Raw genomic sequence first — 16,579 nt, forward strand, 5'->3', positions numbered from 1 at the left:
GGGAGGGGGGAGGCTATTAAGGATTAGCCTTAATAGGCTAAGATTACAGGTATCTTGCCTGCATGTATTTAAGAGCACTACACGAGTATGTATTACCCTCAGAGTCCAGAAGATGGAGCCCATCCCCTAGGATGTTGTGAGTGCTGGGAACAAAACCTGTGTCCTCTACAAGAGCAGTGAGAGCTCTTACCTGCTGAGCCACCTGTCCAGCCTCGAAGATCAACTCTAAACTCACTAACAACGACCTGACTACATCCAGAGTTTAAGTTACCCTCTATAAACTTTAGGAGTTCAGGGCTCCTGAGCAGGGTTGCTTGTACTAAACTTCAAGTTAGAGAAAAAAAATGGATTTACTATGGCCTAATTTCCAGAAACGTGCAATTCTAAGAAATAGGTCAGCTGGGCTGGAGAGATGGCTCAGTGGTTAAGAGCACTGACTGCTCTTCCAGAGGTCCTGAGTTCAATTCCCAGCAACCACATGGTGGCTCACAACCATCTGTAATGGGATCTGATGCCCTCTTCTGGTGTGTCTGAAGACAGCTACAGTGTACTCATATATAATAAATGAATAAATCTTTAAAAAAAAAAGAAATAGGTCAGCCATTAGCAATTTACGGAGGTCTTTAAAAGATGTGTATCTTAAGAAGTAGGTTAGCAAATAAATAGGATACACTTAGACTATCCTGTCGACAAGTAGATGACTAGCAGATATTTGAGCACATTTAATTGTGAATTAATAATGTTCTTGGTATTTGAGGGCCTCTCTAATTCACACAGACAGGACAAAGTGAAGTGTAACATGAAGATTTTTTCCAACTTCTAATCAGTGAACCTCTCAGCCATGTCCTGTCGCTTCTCATTGGAATGGATACTTGCAGAATCAATTTAGAGATGGAGTTATCATTTCCCTGATTCGCGGACACGTCGATCTTTCTTTCCATCTTCCATATTAAATGATTTATTTTTTGTTTATTATCTACAAGCAAACGCAAGTTAATACCTTTGAAGACCTTCAAGCGCTATGGTTCTTCAGAATATGGAAGTTTGGTTTTGTTGTTGCCTTTTTAAGTTTCTGAGATTTTATATATATATATATTTATTTTATGGGTATGGGTGTTTTGCCTGAATACATGTCCATGCACCACGTGTGTGCAGTTCCCTCAGGGATCAGCAGAGGGGGTAAGGTCCCCTGGATATGAAGTGGCAGATGGGTGTGAGCTGCCAAGGGGTGCTGGCCATGGAATCCGGGTTCTCTGGAAAAGCAGCCAATGCTCTTAACCAAGGAACCATCTCTCCAGCCCCTGGGAAGTTCATGTTCTTAGAAGAGAAAATAATTGGAGACTTTGAAGGTCTTACTTCCCAATGCAATGTTTGAATGTTATGCTTTTTTTTAAAAATGAAACTTCTATAAATATCATTTCAATGACAAGTTTTAAGACAGAAGGCTAATATTAGGCATCTCTTTCTATTTCTTTTATAAAATGTATTAAAAGTTGGAAAGACCCAGGCGTGGTAGCACACTCGGGAGGCAGAGGCAGGTCCACCTCTGTGAGTCTACATAATGAGTTGCAGGCCAACCAGGGATGCACAGTGAGAGACACGTGTCTCAGAAAATCCATCCATCCATCCATCCATCCATCCATACATACATACATACATACATATATACATATACATACATACATGCATACATGTATACATACACACATATATACACACATGCATACATGTATACATACATACATACACATAAATACATACATACGGACTTGGAAAGGTAGCTTAATGGTTAAGAGAAATTGTTGCTCTTCTAAAAAACCTAGTTTTGATTCTCAGCACCCATAAGGAGGCTCATAACTATAACTCCAGTTCCAAGGGATATGATGCCCTCTTCTGGTCTTCACAGACTTCTGTTCACAGTTCAGCTCAAACATACCTTTTTAAAGAACTCTGTCTCTCACAGGTTCATATTTTGAGCCCTCAGTTTCCAACCCATAGTACTATCTTGAAAAGGTCACAGATCTTTTAAGAAGTGAGACCCGACTGGCAGAAGTAGGTCCCTGAAGTCTTTGAACAAACACCTCTTGTTCTGGTCTAATTTCTCTGCTTTCTTGTTCTGGTCTTTCTCACCTGCCACCATGTGAACAAGTTACAGCCTCTCTCCCGCTGCCACTGATGGAGCCATTGTGTCGACTTCCCTGCCACAAGGAACTCAATCCCCCTGAAACCTGGAGCCAGGAGATACTGGTCTCCCTTTACATTGATTCTGTCAGGTATTTTAGTCATAGCAATGAGGGGAAACATAACAAACCCTGCCAAGCCTAGGGTATGTGGCATATCAGAAAGAAATGCCAACTCCCGACCTACTGGGTTTTCCTTCTTTGTATAAGTGGAAAGATGGATGATCCCAGGTAGGTACAGGTCCTGAACTCCTCCTGTCTCTCCACTTCTCTCAACTCTTAGTACGTTGGCTTTTCACCCCAGGGTGGCAAGGGGCCTGCAATAGCTCTCAACACTGCTCACATTCAAGGAAGAAAGGGGAGAGGAAATAGAAATAGCTGTGCCTGAATTTTTTCTATTAGGGAAGAATTCTATTTCTTCACTAGTAACCAAATACGTGTCTTAAGGCTATCCTCTAGCTGCAAAGCAGGGCTGAGAAATCAGAGAAGATGGTCGTGGCATGGATTCTGGATCCAACTAAGTCAGGGTTCCATTAGCATGGGGGCGGTGGAGCACAGAGATCAGAAGAGCAACTGTTAGTCCTCCCCCAGCGCTCATCCCCGCTCAGTTCTGTCAAATGCTAGCGTCTCTCGTTGAACTGTAGGTTCCATGTAAGAACTATTTGTTTTTCTTTGTATCCCTGATGCCAAACACAGTACCAAACACGCTGTAGGTGCTCAATGAGCGTTAGTTACCTAGAACTATATCTGACTATGTATATTTTACCCCCCCATTTTGATATAATTTTTATTTTTTATTATTTTTTTTCTGGAGCTGAGGACTGAACCCAGGGCCTTGCGCTTGCTAGGCGAGCGCTCTACCACTGAGCTAAATCCCCAACCCCTGATATAATTTTTAAAGTATGTGTTGGAACAATGTTTAATAATATGAGTGCATGATCTCAGGAGAAATCACTTAATTTGGCCCTAGTTAGCAGGACACAATGTCTGTCACACCACTCACATGTCCAGCCCTAATTCAGATGTAATATTCTCAGACAACTGCCTGGAAGTCTTCCTGTTGGACCCGCACATGACAGAAGTCGTACGAGACACCCTCAACCATCCTTCCATCCTCTCTCGTACACAGTCCACCTCGCAAAGGGACTGTCTGAGGAGCCTGGGCTCTGCCTCAGAGAAGGCAGCAGCGAGAACACTAGGTCAGCTCCTTCCGTGCTCCTCTCTAAAAGGCCTGACAAAAGCTCATGGCACAGGTTAGGGATGTAGCCCAGTTGGTAGAGCCCGGGATACACAAAGCCCTGGGCTCTACCCGCTTCTGTTACATAAACCAGGTGCAGAGATGTGCACCTGTCATCCCAGCCCTGAGGAGAGGGAAGGGACAGCATACATTTTAGGTCATGCACAGCTCCATGGTATATAGGGACTGTCTGAGCTACATGAGATCCTGACCTAAAAAAAGAATGCCCACAGTAGAATATTGACTTAATTCATTATGCCCCTCATTTCTTTTTGCAGTCTTTGTAAAAATTACATCATCCCTAGGCAGCCATCTGAAGCTGGCACTGAGGAGTCCTCATGACAGCCTCCCTCCACACTGTGTCTTGTCCCTGTGCCTCCAAATCATTCTGAGCCGCTTGCCTATCTCTGCGTCTGCCTCTGCTCTGTATGTATTGTCTCGCCTCCAATGAATGGGCCATATGCTTCTATTCTTAACTCTCCCCAAAGCCACCTTCCAGTTTCTGCCACAGATCTCCTTCTACAGCACATGTGCGTGTGTGCCATTGCTTTCTTTAGAGATCTCCTTTCCTCTTGTGCTTGGAATAAAATTGGGCATCTCCACCACTGGCCTGTCTATGCCTTTAGCCTCATCCCTACCACACTTGACTTCATTATGTAACCAACGAGAAGCCACTTAGTTGTCCCGTTGCATATCCTTTTGTTCTTGATGACTACGCCTGTGGAACCCTCCCCTGCCCACTCTCCCCTCATTGCTGCTTGACTATTTATTTAAGATAGGGTGTCCTAGGCTGAACTTCACCTTGGTATATGGCCAACGGTGACTTTGAACTTCTGTCCTTCCTGCCTCTACCCCCTGAGTGCTGGTTTTGTGCCACCACATACTGGTTTTACAGGATGTTAGGGGAGCAAACCCACGCATCATACTCAGTAGGCAAGCACCAGCTAAGAACTATACCTGGCCTCAACTCATTTTTTTAAACACTCACCTGATTTTAAAATCTTCCCTGATGTCCCTGACTACACTTCACTTTAACTACCCTTCCTCAGGTCTGGCCTCTTCATTCTCTGTTCATCATGTTGAAAATTGTCCACCATCCTCCAGTCTGCTCTGTAAACACTACTATCCACCACTTAGGTTGTTGTCATTTAGGACTTCTTGTATTCTCAGTGCCTAGCAGAACAAAGTTGGTGTCTGTCAAGTTGCTGAGTGAATGAAGAATGAATGAATGAATGAATGAATGAATGAATGAATGGCAAGAGGAAAGGCTGGGTTTCAGACATATCAAATAGGCTGAAATGTGTTTGAATATTATATTGACTCAGCATGGTACTCTTAAGTCACGATGCCTGTTCCTCTCCGCCTGTTTACTCTGACACTGTATGCTGCAAATGCTGTGTTTGACTCCTACTAAAGATATATTCTGCGTTTGGTTTTTAGGTTAAAGCCATTTACATCCATTGTGACATGTTCTCAGTTCAAAATGGCTTGCTGACACCAACACTAAAGGCTAAGAGGCCCGAGCTGAGAGAGTACTTCAAAAAGCAAATAGAAGAGCTGTACTCAATCTCCATGTGAAGCTCAAGGAGGCCCTTCTCAGCCCAGCAAAGTTTGCAGCAATATTCTAATTATTCTTGAGAGAAAGGAGTCAGAATGCCACAGCTCAGAGTGAACGAGCACCTGATTTTTTTTTTTTTGCAACTGAGCCTTTCCTGACCTGAGAAGTCTCTAACAATATTTTCTCTACCATCACCAAGTACACTTTATTTTTATTAAATGATATTGTAGCAAGCTGCTAAAAAAATTATTGCAAACGGTAATGTAAAAACAAATCAAGACACTTTCTCAAGAACTGTGTACCACTAAAGTAATATATTCGCGATGTTCACAGAATTCCATTAAACATAAAGAAAAAAAAGTAACCGATATATTGTACTTAATTATTTGTGGACTAATAACCAGGTACAGTGAAAGTCTAGGCAACGTGGACTACCTCATTAAATAACGATTGTCACCAGTCACAGTTAGATCAGACCTAAAACTGAAACCAAGGTGTAGGAAGTCACACCAAAACAAAACACGATAGTTCCCACGTGACCCGACCCCCATCCTCTAACGTGAACACCTTTGCCGACACGATGCCAACTCCTCACTGATTTTTACTTTTACTCATGAAAAGCGGAAATGCAGCTGTTCTTAAAGCAAATATCATATTTAACAACTCCATAGGCCGTTGAGTAATTTTCTCACTTGTCAAGTTCACCGAAACATTCAGAGTCTTTGTACAGAAGTATAGGTAGGGGTTGCATTTATCTCTGCACTTCTTACCATAAGGAAGCTTAAGAGATGTGCGTCGGCGGCGACAGCAAATGGACTCTTGGCGAACATTTGAGGGAGGGTACTCAGTGTTTTCTCAGGGTGGGCAACAGTCCGCGTACCCATGTTTCTGCTAGAGTCTTTGCCTTTCCCACTCTCAATATGTCTGTGACAGGTCTGGGAAACGCAATACGGCTGAAATTGTGAACAACCTCGATTTCTTTTCCTATGACATCAAAGCAAAGAGAGGAAGACTATCTGCTATTTCCAAATAAAAGAACTCTTCAATGACATGGTACAGAAGCACTTCTTCAAAGTTCCCCTAGAAACCTATGGAAGCCCAACATAGAGAAATCCCTGCTAATGGCCTAATTCCATTCCTAGAAACTCCAGATGCTCCTAATCGACCAGAAAACCTTAATTGTGTTATATGTTTAGTTGCACCCTAAATCTGGGTGCCAAGATTCTGATGTCACCAAAAAGCCTCGATACCATGAACAGTCAGCACTATAAACTGTGCACCTGAGGAGGGGCAAGGTCCCTGGGGAAGTATTTCTCTTCCGTGGGGGCAGGACTCTGAAAGTACGCAGAGAACTCGTGCAGGTCACATGATCTCCCCAAATGCATCTGTGATGGGTATGGAAGGACAAGAACTCCTTAGCTCTGAGGGAAATCCAACTTATTTGCGTAAGTGAATGTTCTCAGTTGGAACCTGCGTCATCACACAGGCCTGTTGGATGGTCCCAACATGTATGTGAGTGAACGTTCTCAGTCAGAACCTGCCTCATCCATCAGGCAGGCCTGTTGGATGGTCTGTGTCATTGATCATACATCTGTTTCAGTCAAGTTGAGTCATGACCTGAGCTTCAATTGATGTAGTTATCCGGGTACTTTTTCCCCCACACATTCCTTGAGCATCATCTCTCTGAAAACTCAATGTTGCACCTACTAACTTGACGTTGACTAAATGAGCAATTCTGTGCCCATTAGTTTCTTTCACAGTATGGAGGAGCAAAACCAGGACCTCGCACAGGCTAGGCAAGAACTGCTCTGCTGAGCTCCACTTCCAGCGCTGTGTGCATTAACTTTGAAATGCATTTCTGGTGAGGCAAATAACACCTTGAAAGCCCAGATCTGAGGAGCACTGGCTTTTTAAATGTTTAATGTATGTTCGATCAATTAAAATTGAACGTCATTACCTGACTCAGATATCTATGTTATTGGAAGGGCAAGGAGTTTTGCATTTCAAATTTTAAAATGTTTTCCATTGTCCTTACTTGACTAAAACCCCATAGTTGACTTGGATTCCATCAGCGTTTTGAGCAGTGCAGTTTTAGGCAAACGATTTTAAAAACTACCCTCCTTCTATTCACATCTTGCTGTAGTTAGGTGTGATTAATTACAGACAAACTTTGTTTATTGTTTGTTTCTCCCAAAATCTTATGCTTCTGTTGAACTTCACAACCTGTGTGGGGACCATCACACTTAATGGGAGGGTACAAATGCGCTCAGAAAGTAAACAGTGGGCCTTAAATGCATCCTACGTCCTCTTCCTCCTCTGTAGAACACTACCTAGTACAAGAGAAAGTGGTAGGGCATGAGTCAGTGGAAAAATCCCTCTTGCTTCAGACTTCCCAATTTTATCTCAGGGGATGAAAATGAAGTTTGTGTTTCTCTTTAGCCAGTATAGAGCAAAGGCTAAGTACTTAAGACTTGCCACGATCCCAGTGGCCACCAGCTACCATTTAAAGTCCAGAGACCATGGAGATTTGACTCCTTCATCAGAAATACGTTGAGTGTTTGCCGTTTTTATCTATTTGTTACTCAAATGTGTAGCCAATTTTCACATGTTTTTCTCTTTTGACAAATTAACCCTCTTGGAATAGTCTCTAAAACAGACATTCATCTCCCCCACTTGCCACAAAAAATGTCTTTATCCAAAGCATCGAGATGTCCCCTGGAAACAGCAGAGCTTGGCCAGGTGTGGTACGGAGGCCTAGCTCCATGTCCTAGGATCTCAAATTCAGAGGTCCAGGGAGTAGCCATACCCTGCCTTCCTCATAGGTCTAAGGGGGGAGATCTCTACTGGGAGTTTGACAGTCAGGTAACGTTTTAGCCACTTATGATCAGCACTTAAAGTCAGATTGCGTTGCCCTGGAGTGAACCAATGATTATTAATTTTTCAGCCATAATAAGTGGATTTCTCTATTTTTCGCTTGTATTGAGCACAAGTCTGATACTATTTAAAATACAAAATACTAGAAAACGAATGTAAAGAATGGGAAATCATGGGGTGGTTTTTTTTTTGCATGAAAATAGACTGCTTACAAATTTGCTTAATATCTCAGGACAAAAGAATGAATGGTTGTATGTAAAATTGGTAAATCATACGTAGGTTGTATTTTCTTGACAGTTTTTATTTAAGGAAACCCTACAATGGGGGAAGGGTCCTGATGGTCTTAGGTTCTCTCTTAAGTATGCTGCGTACCCCTGCCTGTGCGTCTACAAATCCTCCCATGAGAATGAGACCAGCATCCACATGAGGACCCGTCCCCGGATGAGCCCCTCTTCACTGAGAGCACACTAATGGTTGTACCGCAGAGGTGATGAGTACTTGCAAATGTAAGCAGGCGTTTCTAAACCTAGTCGCAGACATAAAGGATTTTCACGAGGTAGCAGTGCCACGGAAGCGCTCATCTCTCCACACACTTTATGTTTCTTTGTTAAATCATCACGGCGATTGCATGGGGAGGGGGAAATGGCTATTTTTCGAAGAATTGCTTACTCTACTTTCAACTTTTGAAAATGAATGGATTAAAATATTACTTTTTAAATATGCATAGATGTATCTTAACTGTAATTATATTTTCATTTGCTTTGTTATAACAGCATGGTCGGCAAATTCAAAATGCACTGACGGAAACTTTTGTAAAAAAAAAATAAAAATTTCTTTTTTTTATTTCTCAAAATTACTCGTGGTTCCTTTACACTTTATATGCTTACATGATGTAATTCCCTCATGGGGATCTGTTTGATAACCATCAATCATGGTATATATGGTGAAGAATGCAGCTTTACCAGCAGCAGATTCTACGTCTCCTGTAAGTTTCCCCAAACTTTCAGCAGTTAGACATGCTTAACTACGAACAGCCTAAGTGCACCCAGAGACTTTCTTTACATGGGCCTTTGCTGGAACCCTTGCTATTATCATATATGTCCTTGATTTAAATAATTTTCACTCCTCCAAAGAACAAGTAACTGTTCAGATTTTCCATCATGATGATGGCCCTTAGCATTTCCAAAATGCCATGGAATCAAGTACAAGGCAAAAAGTACAGTTTCTTAAAACAGCCCAGTCTACCACGTTGAGTTGGCGTCGATCCTGCCTTCACACGATTGCTTTTATCCATTCCTCCCTGTTCTCGCAGCTGTTTGTGTAGGTGAAGTCTCCCTTGTTGGTGGTCTGAAATAGTGGTTTATTTCTTACAACAGTCTTCACGGTCCCAACTCCACTTTCCTAGATTTCACAATCTATAGTTTACCCATGGCATCTTTCTAAGTTGTCATTCTCATTATTTCTTTGGATCTGTCCCATGGTTTCCAGAATGAAGCTCTGATTCTGTTCAGTACACAAAGAACTAGTGTCTCTCGTACCACGTCCTCATGGTGCCTTGGCCCCAATCATACCAATGACTCTCGCTCTGCCTCTAAGTCTCTCCCTTTCTTCCTTCCCACCCCCACCTTCTGCAGTTTTTCTTGGAAAACCCAGTTTTGGGGCTGAAGAGATAACTCAGTGGTTAAGAGTACTTAGTCCTCTTACGAACAACTAGGGGTTCCTAGTACCCATGTCGTGGCTCCCCACTCCAGTCCTTGTCACTCCAGTTCCAGGAGATCTGATGCCCTCTTCTGGCCTTCAGTTTCCTCTACATACATGGAACACATAAAATTCAGCCTGGCACACATGCATACACATTTATAAACAAAACAAAAGTAAGCTCCAAGTATAGAAGTTTCCCAAGTGACGTATTGGTTGATGGACTCTCTGACCCATCCCTACTGGGATAATGGCTTCAGACTTTAGGTTCTGTGTAAAAAGTGTAGCCTACAGTAAGTAGGTGCTCAAGAAATGTCTATTAAAGGAGAATCCCCTTAGCCCTCCTTATATGCTTCATTGCATTAAAACTGCAGTATCTGAAGCTATATTTTATCCATCTTTGCTATTTCTTCCATTCTTGTCACCTAAGCATGTCTAAACAAGCCTTCTGCTGGATCCCTGATGCCCATGGATGGAGAGCAGAGTAAGCAAAGCCTCTCAGTGGATTGCTCCATCAAACTCATGCACGCACGCACTCACTCACGCAACCACGCACGCACCCACGCACGCACCCACACACCCACGCACGCACATGCGCACACAGACACACAAGGATCGTTCAGTAAAATTTTCTTTGGGTTTTAAGAACTTCAAACCCCACAGATTGGCTGTTTAAAGCTTGGAGTTCTTCAGATATCTCTTCCAACATTTAAAACTTGTTTCCCCCTAGAAGCTCATGTCTCTCTGAACATGGCCAGTGGAGTTCCAGGTCAAGGGTGGAGTCAGTAAAATTGGTGAGGGGAGGAAGCTCATCAACCTCACGTGTGAAGACTTGCACAGACCGTGTGCATTTGGAGATGGAGAAGAGAGAACAATGGCTGAGTCGAGATATCTTTGCCCACCTCACTTTCTTGTGGAGCACTTGTTTCTTTTCCCCTAAAAGTATTTTATTTTATTTTTTTATTCTACGTGTATGGGTGTTTTGTCTGCATGTAAGTCTCTACGCCAATTCTGTGCAGTGCCCATGGAGGGCAGAAGAGGGCATTAGATGTCCTGGGACTGGAGTTACAGGCAGCGTGCTGGAAACTGAATCCTGATCTTCTGAAAGCAACTTGTCCTTCTCTTTTATTTAATAGATGGTTCTAGGTGAAGTGGCAAACAGGACGCTTCTGTCTCAAGTCTCTTCCTCTCTCTTACTGCTAAGGGAAGCAAGTTCCTCTCCTTATTCCTCTTGCACCTTGCCCTTCCCCCTTAGAAGGCACGGGAAGCACCCCAGCTTACCAGACAAATGCTAAGGCAGCTATGCTGCCTATGACAACCACCTGCCTTCCTGACATCCCCAGGACATGGTTTTCTCAGCTGCGAAAATGTGTGACTGAGGCGCTTATGTGCCACAGCATGTGCTGGTAAGAGGGCAAGTTTTTAAAACACTTTTTTTATTTTGTGTGTATGAATACCTGGTACCCAGAAGCCAGAGATCTCCTAGGACTGGAGTTACAGACATGAGCATCGTGAGGGTGCTTGACGTTGAACCTGAGTCCTCTGCGAGGACAGTTCTTAACCACTGAGCTACCTTTCTAGCCTCTAGAGGACAACCTTTGTGACTTGTTTCTTTCCCTCCACCATGGCATCTGGGGATGGAATTAAGTTGTCAATTTTGCATGGAAGGTGCTTTTAAAGATTATTTTTATGTTTATGACAGTTTTTCCTGCATGTGTGCATGCATATCACAGGTATACTTGGTCTTGTGGAAGCCAGAAGGTATGAGGATCCCTGGAATTGGAGTTATAGATGGCTGCAATCCTCCATGTGAGGGCTGGGAAGTGAACCTCGGTCCTCTGCAATAGCACCAAGTGCTTTTAGCTACTCTCCAGACCTCAAGACATGTATTTTCTTTTCCTTCCTTCCTTCCTTCCTTCCTTCCTCCCTTCCTTCCTTCCTTCCTTCCTTTCTCCTATTAAGACATCTCATTGGGCCTAATTCCCATACATGTTTACTCGTTTGCACATCCATGAATGCTTTTGTTAGGGTTAGAGATGTAGGTAATTATCTCAGTTAGTAGGGTGCTTGCCTGGCACTCACCAAGCCCTGAGTTTGATTCCAGCACCAAATATAACTGGGACTTGGGATGCCTGCTGGTTATTCCAGAACTTAGGAGGAAGATAAGAAGTTCATGATTATTCTTGGCTATATAGTGATTAGCTATTAGCCTGGGCTACATGAAACTGTATTTGGGGGGAAAATAAACTTTAGGGAGCTGGGTATGGTGGTTTGGTATATGCCTTTATTTCTCTAGCACTGAGGAAATAGAGGCAGGTGATCTATATAGTGAGTTCCAGGTAAGTCCGAGACTCCATACCGAGACCCCGTCTCAAATAAACAAACAAAACTGTTTAGGGAACAGGATCACTGTTGGGAGCGTAGCACAAAAGTCCGTGTGCCTACAGGTCTCCAGAGAAACCAGAAATGTTAAGCACATGAGATTGCATTTTCAATGGGAAAGATGAGAAACCCGGTTTTTTTCCTCCAGAGAGCTGGGAATTGGAAGTGGTTAACAGCCTGGTGATCTGTGTTATCTGTTGGGACAAGACATATCAAGCTCCTACAAACAGGAACAGGGGTGTCTAATAGTCCAAATAACCTCTGCTTTATCTGTCAGACCAGCCCTTAGACACTCAAGCGAGCACAGGTAGCCTATCTCTAGAGCCCATCTTCATGAAAGGAATGAGAAGTACCCTGAGTTGAGTGTTGATGTAATTAAGCTTACTTGTGCACTGGACATTGTATTAAACCAGGGAACTCACACACACACACTATACTGAGCTTAAAATCATTGGGAATAAACTACTCGGTACTAGACTTCCCAAAGTCTGATCCAGACTGATGCAGTCAATATATACCAGGTTTCATTTCTTTTTTTCTTTCTTTCTTTTTTAAACTATAACATTTTTATTAATTCTCTGGGACTTTCACTTCGTGTGCCCTGATCACACTCACTTTCTAGTTCTTCCACATCTGCCCTCATCCTCGTTACATTCCCTCAAGAAAAAAAAAGCCAGTTTGTATATCTATATACTCACTGGAACATGAACAGACTCTCAGGATCCAATAGAACTGCACCTTCTCCACCTGCATCCTGCCAGAAGCCATCAATTGGGGAGAGCCACACTTCAGCATCCCCATCACTTTAGAAGAGCTCTCTTCCATGACTTCCTGTCTAGGCTGTTACTTTGCGGGGGAATGATGGGGTTGGTAAAGATTGTCGCAGAAGCTTTCCATGTCCTTCCCTCTTAACTGTGCATCTGCAGTCATCCGTACCACAGCAAAAGTAGCCTCCTTGCTCTTCACAGACAGCAGGAGCATGGGTCATGGACCTCCACACAGTGACAGCACAGACCCGGCTGGAGTAGGTTCATAGAACTAGACAAGGCCCTTGGAGATATCTTGGACCATGGAGCATGGACATCAATATGGCTTCAGGCTACAGCACAGACCTATTGGGGCACCAGGATGGCCTCCTGTAGGCTGCACAGCTTGGGAATACCATCATGGCTTGAGGCAACAGTCTGGATGTGGTTCGGTTCATTTCCCTGTCTGACACCTGCAGGGAGAGAAAGTCTTTTAAGCTGGTCTTACTCCCGCTGTTTCTTATCGTTGCTCCCAAGTCCCAGGCCTCTCACAAATCACGTGAGAACTGATGTGGGTTATGTCTTTGTTTTCACAAGCCTCCCTGAGCAATGAAAGCAGTCAGGAGACTTGGTGCATGAGTGAGAGACTCCCCGTTTTTCATAGTATGGGTATGACTCAAGAAAGAATGTTGGACTGTGATTATTGTTCGGAGTGCAGCAAGACTTTGAGATCCTTGACTGAAGGACCCTTTGTTACTTCTTCACATCCCCGGGACACAGTGCCTAACACGGTAAGACGCTCAGCCAGTACTAAGTCAAGGACTCAAAGCACCAAAACGTCTAAGCAAGCAAGAATGCCCTCAAAAAAAAAAAAAAAAAAAAAAAAAAAAGAATGCCCTGAAAGAACCCTCTGTTTTTAACAAGGTTATATTTTGATGATTAATAGGCTGCCATAAATATTCCCATGAGCCTATTTTCAATTGTCAATTTCAGCATAATTTTATCATGCTAATTGTTTGTATTCATATGCATAATACTGGAGTCTTAGGATGAGAAATGGCTCAGTTGGTAAAGTGCTTTCCACATAATGACCTTGGTTCAGATCCCCTGTATCTACTTTTTTTTTTTTTCTTTTCTTCGGAGCTGGGGATCGAACCCAGGGCCTTGCGCTTGCTAGGCAAGCGCTCTACCACTGAGCTAAATCCCCAACCCCCTGTATCTACTTTAAAAGTTGACATGGCAGTGTGTGTCTGTAGCACCTTGCTGGGGAGGCAGAGACAAGAAGATTCTTGGAGTATGCCAGCCTGGTAGTCTAACCAAATCAGTGAACTCCAGGTTTGCTAACAGACTGAGTCTGGAAACAAAACCAACAAAAACGGTGCAGGTTAAGAAGGTCCACTAGTGTTGACCTGTCCTCCACACACATGCGTACTCATCTGCATAGGCACATGCACAATATTGGGGTGTCTCAGAAAAAAATGTTGTGGTATCTCAGAAAAGCTTTCAAGCTCTTGTGATGTCATCTCTACAGAGTGAGCTTTCAGTGTTGTCAAATGTTTTTTTTTTTTTTTAGAATAAATAGGAGGTTGTTGTATATTCAATATACTATCAGACGGAGGCACCTCTAACAAATCTGCCCCTAGTCTTCCTGCACTGAGTCAGGTTAGCCTCCCACCTTCACTCCCTGAATTTAGAAACCTAAAACTCCACGGATAGGGCTTCCTGAAGGGCTCAGAAGAGCAGGGTGTGAGTAACAGGTGTGGGGATGATCTAACTAAAAAGCAATAATGAGATGAGAGAGAGAGAGAGAGAGAGAGAGAGAGAGAGAGAGAGGGAGGGAGGGAGGGAGGGAGGGAGGAGAGAGAGAGAGAGAGAGAGAGAGAGAGAGAGAGAGAGAGAGAGAGAGAGAGAGAGAGAGAGAGAGAGAGAGAGAGAGAGAGAGAGAGAGAGAGAAGAATGTAAAACCCAAGGAGGAGCTTGGGTTCAGCAATCCAAAGGAAATCCACATAGCGCAGGCCGGCCCGGAGCAGCCCACCATCTTCCCAGAAGCCCTTGCGGCCATAAAAGGCGGGACTGAGGCAGCCCGGAGGCAGCCCCGCAGGGTGTTTCTCTGTGGGTGGCCGGTTCCTCAGGAGGGCAATGGACAAGATAGGGCGTGTGAGGCTCAGACGGGTCTATATCCGCAAGAAGAGGGCTGGTGAAAGACTCAACCTCACCCCAAAGCCAAACCTGGCCCTCCCTGGAAAGACCCCGCTAGGTCGAAGCTCGGCAGGCCTGGGTGGAGGGTGGGCCTCGGCAAGGGCTGAGGAGGGGCACGAGCAGGTCTCCTGAAACGTCGCACCCTCTCACAGGTCTGAAGGGAAAGGGCAAAGAGCAGGGATTGCAGAAGATAACTGAAAAAGAGGAATTGAGCAGGCCCACAGGTAGCAGCTCACGGCGGCCAAGGTGGGTAGCCTAGGGTAACAGCCCTGGGCACTTGGCTTTCTCAGAAAGTAAGTTTTGTTTCGGGGTAGTAGCCTCTCGTTCGAGGAATCAAAGAAGAAAATGAATACTCTGGTTTTGCTTCTAAAACACAGACCCAGAAATTTGGGGGATGAACATACATTTATTCTCATATGTCTTTTTCTCACATGCTATATATACTTATACAGATAACGTGTGTGTGCATATATTTTTATGAGTGGCAGGATCTCAAGTAGCCCAGGCTGGCCTCAAATTCCCTGTCAGTAGAGATTGAGATTAATAGATTTTCATGCATTCACTTCCCAAATCTGGGATTATAGACTTGTGCCACTATGCTCTGCTTTAAGGCTCTCTACCAACTTAGCTACAGTCCCCTGTCCAGACAGATTCGTTTTATTAATAATAAAGGCTGGCCAAGTTACCTAAAAGTAAAACAGAACCTCTAAGGAAAACAGCATTCAGCTTTTGGTGCAAATCTTGAAGTCACTTCTCCAAGATCTCCTTAAAGTAACTTCCAGATTTTACTTTTTGTTGTTTTTGTTGTTGTTGTTGTTTGAGTTGGGTTTCTCTGTGTAGTCCTGACTGTCTTGGCACTCACTCCACAGATCAGGCTGACCTTCAATTCACAGAGATCCTCCTGCCTCTGTGTTCCAAGTGCTGGGATTAAAGGCATGTGCCACCATACCTGGCAAACTTTCAGATTTTAAACTACGAAGATTCAGTCAAATCCAGATGGTGTAAATTGAACTGTTTTGTTTGTTCACAGTCAGCTAAGTATTCCAGGAGGGGAAAGCCTACAAGAAAATAGTGCTGGAAAAGAGACCCCAGAGGAAAAGACAACACCATTGAGTGTACGTATTTTTCTCTTAGGCTGCTTTTATACCTACAGGCAGTGTGCAGCAGCATTCGAAGGGCAGTCGCTAGGGACCTCAGAATGAAAGAACTGAATATTCTTTGTTAATAGATATCAAATAGATTCTAGTGTTTTTAATTACATTGATATACATGTCTTTGTCTAACCAGTTCGTAATTATGCGTTTCCTTCTCTTTCACATCTCTTGGTGACTATTGGGGAAATGTCACCAGTTAATGTTCTATCCTGCAGATTCAAATTTTTCATATTTGAAAGCCACTTTCCCATTTTTCTATTTGACTTTGTCTATTAGCAACCAGAGACATGATTGATCACTAAGGATTCGGTTTGCTACAGAGCATTCTTATGTTCTCGTATTATAATCTACAATTTTTTTGAGTCAGAATCTCACTGTGTGGCAGAGGCTAGCTTTAAACTCACAATCTTTCTGTCTCAACCTGTGTTTAGAAAATGGCTATCTCACATATGACATTTTGAAAACAATTTTTACATAATGTTTTAAGAGTGTACGACGAAGTATTCTGTGTAGATGATTTAAATATTCAAAATAGTACATGGATGTTTCTT

General features: G+C 43.4%; 2 protein-coding genes across 13 annotated transcripts in view; both read left to right on the forward strand.

The window, feature by feature from the left end:
* Acsl6 (acyl-CoA synthetase long-chain family member 6) overlaps positions 1 to 8,702 on the forward strand; it is a 62,236-nt gene extending 53,534 nt beyond the window's left edge. For all 11 annotated transcript variants that reach the window (NM_001439549.1, NM_001439550.1, NM_001439555.1 and 8 more), the window contains 1 exon segment: positions 4,858 to 8,702. In NM_001439549.1, coding sequence (NP_001426478.1) covers positions 4,858 to 4,995 — 138 coding nt within the window. In that variant the 3' untranslated portion in view covers positions 4,996 to 8,702.
* Positions 8,703 to 14,744: 6,042 nt separating this feature from the next.
* Positions 14,745 to 16,579, forward strand: part of Meikin (meiotic kinetochore factor) — a 48,678-nt gene continuing 46,843 nt past the window's right edge. For both annotated transcript variants that reach the window (NM_001430249.1, NM_001430250.1), the window contains 3 exon segments: positions 14,745 to 14,932; positions 15,027 to 15,120; positions 15,905 to 15,989. In NM_001430249.1, the coding sequence (NP_001417178.1) occupies positions 14,815 to 14,932; positions 15,027 to 15,120; positions 15,905 to 15,989 (297 nt within the window). In that variant the 5' untranslated portion in view covers positions 14,745 to 14,814.

This window comes from Rattus norvegicus, chromosome 10 (assembly GCF_021556685.1).
Source record: "Rattus norvegicus strain SHRSP/BbbUtx chromosome 10, alternate assembly SHRSP_T2T, whole genome shotgun sequence".
Taxonomy (NCBI): Eukaryota; Metazoa; Chordata; class Mammalia; order Rodentia; family Muridae; genus Rattus; species Rattus norvegicus.